This window comes from Bos taurus, unplaced genomic scaffold, assembly GCF_002263795.3.
Source record: "Bos taurus isolate L1 Dominette 01449 registration number 42190680 breed Hereford unplaced genomic scaffold, ARS-UCD2.0 ScbfJmS_892_Leftover_ScbfJmS_927, whole genome shotgun sequence".
Taxonomy (NCBI): domain Eukaryota; kingdom Metazoa; phylum Chordata; class Mammalia; order Artiodactyla; family Bovidae; genus Bos; species Bos taurus.
This window is the reverse complement of record NW_020192291.1, coordinates 193,302-201,736: the sequence shown is the minus strand read 5'-3', so window position 1 is coordinate 201,736 and position 8,435 is coordinate 193,302. Positions and strand designations below refer to the sequence as shown.

Here is an 8,435-nt window from a genome sequence, read left to right as displayed (position 1 = left end):
GCATGAAATGTTCCTTTGGTATCTCTGATTTTCTTGAAGAGATCCCTAGTCTTTCCCATTCTGTTGTTTTTCTCTATTTCTTTGCATTGATCACTGAAGAAGGCTTTCTTATCTCTTCTTGCTATTCTTTGGAACTCTGCATTCACATGTTTATATCTTTCCTTTTCTCCTTTGCTTTTCACGTCTCTTCTTTTCACAGCTATTTGTAAGGCCTCCCCAGACAGCCATTTTGCTTGTTGCATTTAATCAGGTTCGTGACATTGTACAGGAGACAGGGATCAAGACATCCCCATGGAAAAGAAATGCAAAAAATGGTTAACCATAAGGAGCCATAAAAACCCATAGGAAAAACAGCCTGGGACCTTGCTGATAGAATTTCCATCAGCCTTACCAGGTGAGTAAGGAAGATCACTTCTGGCAGGCACAGGAACTTTAGGATGTGTTGGGGACTTCAGGAAGAGAGGAATTCATCCAGATCTCTAGGTTTGACAACAAGTCTTTGCTGTGGCTTCCTAGACTCAAGAGGCTATTAAAATTTCCTTCTGGAGACTCCTTATCAACCGGTGCAACAAAGCAGATTTAGAAGCGCCTATTGGCAAATTGTTATTCTTACTGTACTTAGATAAATAATCAGGCCGAGTTTATTGAATTGAGACTTCCTTTGCAAACAAATTAGGTCTTAGTTTTCCTGTCTTCGGTAGAAATGAGGGACATGATGGAAAAAATTGGTTCAATATAAAGTGTACTACACATGTGTGGGTATTAGGTTCTAGTAGTATTACATTCCCTTGAAGTTTTATTATTTACTTGCAAACTGGCTTGGATCCTCAATTTTTCTAGTGTCCACCCGTATCTAGCTGCAACTTTCTTACGAATATTCCCAATTTCTCCCATCCTTTTGATGTGTCTGTGGGGAGACAGTGAGTTCCGAGTGATACACCTCTGCCATCTTGATCCGCTCACTCTCGCATTGTTTTGACTTGAATCACTGAGAACTAACATTGCCATTTTCCTGAAGTCCTGCAGCGTGAATCTACATGACTTGATGCAAGATCAGAGCGATTGTCACAACAGCTCATGTTCAAATAGACTTCATGCCTGTTGCTGTACGAGCCACTCAGAAAGTTAACCTGATCACCCAGAGATATTGCTAACTGTGATAGAGACATTTCAAACTGCAATAGTTGCTTCAATCCTGACACCTAGAAAACTTCTTGAATGACTAACCCCTGGGCTCAGAAACTGGTTTATAAGCAGCTCCAATCATTAACTTCTGTTTTTCTTTTGTTTCCATAGAAATGCCTCTTATTAGTAACTACCTGATACTCCCTGCATCATAGACCTAGCTTTGGGAGCCCACCTGCATCACCACCTATTGAAATGAGATATCATTCTTTTTTAATTTATTGAATTGGAGGCTAATTACTTTACAATATTGTATTGGTTTTGCCATAAATGAACTGACCTGTTCTCAGAATGATGCAACTGCTGCCATGAAATGGAGGACTCCACTAATCCATTCTCTCTCTCCACAGTGACCAGATCAGCTTTTACCATGTGAGACTTGCAGGCAAGTTTCAGAGGAGGGAACTGTCAAGGCTTAGGGCACTCTGCCCCCAAATATACCACAGTGGCATATTGATTATTTTGAATTCAAGTTACTTAAGAAACAGCCAACAGAGGAGGGACATGCCGCCACCCCCCGATTTCTGCCTCCCTGAGAGCAGGAAATACATCTCATATGAAGGATGTACTGCCTGCATCTGGAGGCAGAGGGAAACCCTTCTAACCAGAAGTAGGCAGTTCAAGCAGAGAAGCCTGTATACACAAACCTTGTTAAGTCTTTCATTTACTACCCTGGGTACAGATTCTGTTTAGATTCCTTACTAGTTGAGTACCTAAAACCTAAGTTGATTTGTCCTGTTGATTCCTCACAAATTGTTTTGTTGTCTAAAAAATAAAAAAGCTGCCTGCTTTGCCCACTTCTTAGGTCCCATTTCTATGACACCTCTGTGCACATGAATTGCAATTTGTGTCTTTTTCTCCTGTTACCCTGTCTTGTGTCAAGTTTACTAGTAGTCTAACCACAAGAATTCAAAAGGGATAAAGGGAGGAATATCCTCCTTCCCTACACACCTCAAGGGAGTTCACACATACATCTCAGAAACTCCCTGCAGACGATGTGTGTAGCATACCAATCTGTGCACTGGAATCTCCTGCATTGAGATAAGAGCAGAGACACCATAGATTTCTATCTGTTAGGGGCCGAAATGTGTCCCCTCCACAAATGCATATTGAAGGCATAACTCAGAGTACTTCAGAATGCAACTGTAGTTACAAATAAGGTCTTTAAAACGATGGTTGTGTTAAAATGAAGTCATTCAGTTCAGTACAGTTCAGTCTCTCAGTTGTGTCCAACTCTTTGTGACCCCATGAATCGCAGCACGCCAGGCCTCCCTGTCCAGCACCAACTCCCGCAGTTCACTCAGACTCACGTCCATCAAGTCAGTGATGCCATCCAGCCATCTCATCCTCTATCGTCCCCTTTTCCTCCTGCCCCCAATCCCTCCCAGCATCAGAGTCTTTTCCAATGAGTCAACACTTTGCATGAGGTGGCCAAAATACTGGAGTTTCAGCTTTAGCATCATTCATTCCAAAGAAATCCCAGTGCTGATCTCTTAGGGTGGGCCATAACCCAGTGTGACTATAAGAAGAAATGGAGACAAAAAAGGAGGCACCAGGGATATATGCCCTCAAAAGGAATGCCAAGTGAAGAGGGTAGCCACCTGGCAGCCAAGGGGAGTGGCCTCAGGGTAAACCAGCCCTCATCTTGGACTTGCAGCCTCTAGAACTCTGAGAAAATAAATTTCCGTTGTTTCAGCCACCGATTCTGTGGGGTTTTGTTGTGGAAAGCCTAACAAATCAGTACGTTAGCCCAGGTAGAGATTTCCTCCTGGATAGTCTTTTTTACTTGCCTGTCATTCCTAAAAGCTATCTCAAGATCTTGCTTATGTGATTGCAGCTCCTAGTTTCTAAAGTTGTTTGGGCATAGGCTAGGTCTTGATCTTAGCCTCACGAGAACTAGCATAGAGCCTTTCAAAGAGCAGAGGCTGAAAAAATGAAGACAGTAAGAGGTCTAACTTGTTAAGGTTTAATACCTCCTGCATTTTTCACGAAGCATATCGAGGTATAAATTAATTTTATAAAACAGAAGACAGAAAAGATGGAGAACAATCAAGATTGATCATGTTTTGAAATTTTTTGCATTTTATTTTTTCATTCCATTGTCCCAGCAATATTATTGTGGGATTGCTTCCCATTTCGGCAAAGGTCCCTATTTTGATGTCAAATTTTCTTATCTGGATGATTTTTAAAGTCTTGGTCTTCAGTAGGGGTGGGGGAAGCTGCTGGACGTGGCTGTGGAACATGCCTGGAAGTGACAGTGGTGCCAGGCCTGGTTGGAACTGTGGCTCAAGCTCTCTCCTCCTCATCTCGCAAAGCTTCTTCATACTGTGATGAGAAGGCACTGGGGACTGTATCAATGACTTTTGCCAAAAATTCCAAGACTTTCATTTTGCTGGTTTCACCATGGGCTCGTGGGCCCCACAGGAACTCGTAACGTGGAGGATCACCGTTGGCAACCTGGCGGTACTCCAGGTACTTCATCGTCACAAAGTCTTTGGTGATGAGCTTCCTGGGCTCTCCGTAGATGAAGTGTTTTCTCCCAGCATATACTCGCATCATACTCAAGAACTTCCAGATGTCTTCCTCAGCGGCACAGTTGCCCTTCACAAAGATCACACCCAGAACTGTCATCAAGAGACCAGTCTTAGGTAAGCCCTTACCATCCCACAGCCTCCCATTGTTGGGCAGGTTCAGTTTGCTGACAAGGTCATAGGAGTGGATGGTTGAATCAACTTCCTTCAAGTCAACTGCAAAGACAGCCTCGATGTGTTCAGAGGCTGTCTTGAGAATCTCAGCAAATAGATTATGGTATTTTGGGTGGATAATCTTCAGCATATCTTCCTTCATGACGGGCTGCTTCATTTTATATTTATGCAGAAGGAACTGTTCCAACAAACTTGTCATGCTGTTCAGAGTATCACTGTAGGTGTTCTCAGTAGAAGATGAGACATCGGAGGAACGTGAATCTTCGTCATCTTGACTGGTATCTTCTTCATCAGATGTTGTGTCAGAAGTAGTTGAAAAAGTGCTGGTAGTAGATGGGGCTTCCAAAGACCCCTGGGAAGTGCTATTTGACCCAGTAGCTGATGAGCTCTGTGAATTATCTTCTAAAAGAGAAGAGGTAGAGGGAAGCTCTTCCATTACTGCAGTGGGCTGAACTCCCCTGTGACTCTGGGGCTCATATTGGGCCTGGTGGCATTTCTCATGGATGCAGAGCTTATGATTCTGACCCCGAGGCATGATGCCTGCGCTGGGGGACAATGATGAGAAGTGTGAGTAGGAGGGCAGGTGATAAGGGCCCACAGGAAGATGAAGGTTGAGTGTGCAGCTGCAGCAGGGAAATACCACCTTGGTTATCAGGAAGGCTTCATTTATGGTTTGCTTGAGGGCACTTTTCTGAAAAACCCCAGGGTTCCTATTCTCCTAATCAGCCTGTCCTTTGGGAAACATATTGAAGGAAATTAGAGTGATCTTTAGGCTTCATCCTGCTACCCCTGCCTCAGGCACGCTGGGGTGATAGAAGGGGCTGGTAGTCTCCTACACAGAGGAATCAGTTATTTCACATTCAAGACCACCACCCAACTAGTGGCCAGTCATAAGACCCATTCCCTCTGCTGTCCTGTAGTTGTCATCACAAATTTCCCTGGGATTTCTGAGAAGTGCAGAGGTCCTCAGCTTATCACCCCAGTCATTAGTTATCACCCAGTACTGAGTGCTCAGTGGGAAGTTTTCTGTCCTGGCCTCTGGAGTCCTCAACACTAATTAAGAGTGCTTCCTTTGGTTCCCCATAGAGCCTGGTGTTCCCACCCCTTTCTTGGAATAGTATCTGCACCTTCATACTAAGGGGTTCAGCTGCTACACACCTGATGTAAATAAATGTTGATGGAACTTCACCTTGATAGCTCTGCCCTGGTTTTTCAAGGGCTATAAGGAACAGCGCTGGTTTCATTATCATTTCTTTTTATTGGTAGATGATCCCTCAGTCCTTGCTTTGACCTCTGTTGTGGCCTGAAATTCTACCCTCCCTTCCACTTAGGTCCACCCCTTCTACTACTATACTTTCTTATAGTAGGGCAAGCATCTCTGTGAGACCCCGAGGACAAAGTAAGATTCTCCTCATACATCCATACCTGTTCTTGGTCTTCTGAGGTGCAGAGGATGAGATGAATCATATGGTTATGGGCTGGGTGGTTCCCTAAGTCTTCAGGGTATTCAGCTGGTTTTTGGAAAACCTGGGAATAATCCCACTGCTGGCCCTAGGCTACACCCCTTGGACCATGTCCCATCTCCTCTTGTGACATCATAGAAGGAAATGGGCACGTCATGTCAACAATGAGCAGGTATCCTAGGGATGCCAGAAAGGCCAGGGTTTTGTGTGGTTTCCTCAGAGTTCTGAGGTCAGGGGGTTTTGTAAGTTCAAAGCTGGACTCCTGGCAGCATTTGGGGCTCCTTTCTCTGTTTACATAAGGGAACTCTACTCAGACTAAGGTCCTCAGTCCCTGTGGTGCCAGAGAGGGAAAGTCTGGGAATGCCACATGAGGTTACTCTTACCTGTGCCTTCAGGGACCACATCAAAGTTCAGGCTTCTTGGGGCCCTCTGTGTTCAGTGTAGGGGTATGCCCTCACTCAGGTTCCTCACCTTGATTCCTGGGGGACTCTGGATTTCTTCTTTCTTTCAACCTAAGGTGACCCATGTAGACCAAAGACCATGTCCTTGCAGGCCCTGAAAAGAAGTGAGTGAATGCGCAGCCTGGCAGCCCTGTCTTGGGCTTCTGAGAGCCGACACAGGCCAGTCTCTCTGTGACTTCAGTTCCTCATTCATCTGTCTTTACCTTGACTCATGTCTCTTCTATGGAAGCCTTCTTGGGAAAAGCCACGTATTTGAAAAGTCTTAGTCTGCCTGCAACAAATCTCACAGAGAATGGGCTGAGTCCCAGGAGTGATAGGGAGGCTACAGTCCGGGAGGGGCCCCAGCATAGGTGGTGTGCTATCAGAGAAAACACGCTGATCTCTTCCTTCTCTTCACTGACCAGACACAGCTTCTTGTAGAACCTTCACTCTTAACAGATTTACTCTGAAAGGAAGGGGCTGAGTTAAATGATTTTCTGCATCTCTGATCTACTGCCATTTACTGACATTTCCTTTGTATATAAATTGTCACTGAATGCTGTCTCCTTCCTTATTCATACTTCACTTTTATTTTCATATTTTTGTTACTTATTCCTAGAGCTTTTTATTCCAAAACCGTGTTTGGGGTATGAAATTCTGCTATTTCACATGTGAAATACCTTTCGGACTAATGTTCAGAAGGGAAGTGACCCAAGGTTAGCCTCATCCTGGAGGAGTGGCACAGTATGGGCTCTGGAGGAATTCAGTGCAGGGGTTCAGTCCAGCTCCTATCATTTATGAGCTTTGAATTTCAGCTTCTTTATTCCAGCTTCTTTATCTGCAAATTCTGTTTGAAAGAGTCTATAATGTAGGACCACAGACATGTGTGATGTATGTAAATCACCTGGCACAGTATGAGACAAGCTTTGGTACTTTGAATGAATGGCATTATGAAGGTGATTTTGACCCCAAATGATAACAAACTTCCATCACATAATTTTATTTCCAGGCTATATTAGAGAATATGCAACTCCAAATAAAAATCAAATCCACTTTCCCTCAGAGTGTGAGCATTTAAATGATACCTTGTTCTTTAAAAAAAAAATACTGAAATTTTATTAATTTTATAGATAACAGCAACAGAAAATAAGAGCATATACCACATAGAAATCTTAAAATGTGTTTTATTTAAATACTAAGCAGGTATTTGTATGTATAATTACTCTGTTGATGTGTTCTGATCCTTCCTTGTTCATTTTTTTTTAATTTCCAAGGTCTTAATTTTTAAATTTGCTAGTAACGTTAATAAGACTAAATTTGTAGTCATGCGGTAATTTTCTAAAAAGTAATTTGTTATAGATGAACTGCATTTAATAAAAATTAAATATAAAAAAAATCCACATTCAGCACTAATGCTCTCAAGCAAGTAAAACTAAGCAGTATTTCCCTATTTGAGCACCTGTTTTAATAGGTGTTTGGGGTTATCTTCTCCATATGGATGCAAGGACAAGTTCATTTGTCTCAAGGACCAGCAACTTCCCTCTCAGATGTTTTTTTTTGTCCAAACCACCCCTAATTTAATCCCACTGACAGTAAAAATTGAGCCCTCCCTTAAAGTTTGCCAAATTACACTAAACATAATCTAATTAAACTGCCCATTTACCAGAACAAGTTCTGGTGCTCCCAACCCAGAAAAAGAGAGACAGTCCAGTAACGTCTTGGCATCTCACTTCAATGGGTATCACCCTTATTTCTCAGAAACTCTCTGGACAGCTTTTGATGAAAATGTGTATTTTGAGTGTTCACTTGCCCTGGCTCAAGTGCACAGGGCCCCTTCCATTCCCTATGGTTTTCGTATATCCCCAAATAATGGTGAATACATGGTTTAGATATACTCCAGGTTTACAGCCTCACCTCTGAGAACCTTCATATGAGTGTCTGGCATCACTCCCACAGCTTCATCTAGCCCACCATGCATCTGGACTGAAACTGACCTCCTACCGAGGAACTAGACATTTCCCAAGACCCAATGACGCCTTAATCAGGTAACTTCGACTTGCTTGCCCTCATCTGGAACCTCCTCTTCCACACCTCCCCCATTTAAATTTATGATTTGTTTATTCCTTAGAGTTAGCTCACCACCTTCCTTATATCGTCCCTGCTGCTAGACTCAAAATTCCATGGGCAGTGGCTTGGGCTTCATTCTCTTACCAACCCAGTACTATAAGACAGCCTTGTAATCAGAATATGGTCAATGAATTTGGGAGAAAAAGGAAATAATGAGCAAAGACTCTCTTGTATTATGATTTAAGTGTCATACAGTTTGAATAAGCTAAACAAATCTAAGTCCATGTTATTTACTTTTACAAGGAAAGAGGACAGATAAGAAGACAGACAAAGAATAAACCAGCGTTTACTCTGAAAGCTTTGTGATCCCAAATACTTATCTCTAGGATTCTTACACATTTCCAAGTAAAATTCTATTCCAATTTTATGTTACCTTGTTCTGGACCATAAGGAAAATATTGAAGTCTTTTCAACTTATTTATAAATAATGAACTCTTAGTCTTAAACCTAACAGCAGTAAACATGACATCCATGACATTAACAAACCTAGATTCTGAAGCTAAATAAACCTTATG

At 42.6% G+C, this 8,435-nt stretch overlaps 1 protein-coding gene across 1 annotated transcript; it reads right to left on the bottom strand.

Moving 5' to 3' along the window:
- Positions 1–3,471: 3,471 nt before the first annotated feature.
- Positions 3,472–4,415, bottom strand: LOC101907432 (melanoma-associated antigen B5-like). The gene has a single exon (XM_005228331.4). The coding sequence runs from the start codon at positions 4,324–4,326 to the stop codon at positions 3,472–3,474; it is 855 nt and encodes a 284-aa protein (XP_005228388.3). The 5' UTR covers positions 4,327–4,415.
- Positions 4,416–8,435: the final 4,020 nt, after the last annotated feature.

Coding starts and splice junctions, on each gene's coding strand:
- LOC101907432 (XM_005228331.4), bottom strand. CDS start 4,326: ATGGAAGAGCTTCCCTCTACCTCTTCTCTTTTAGAAGATAATTCACAG.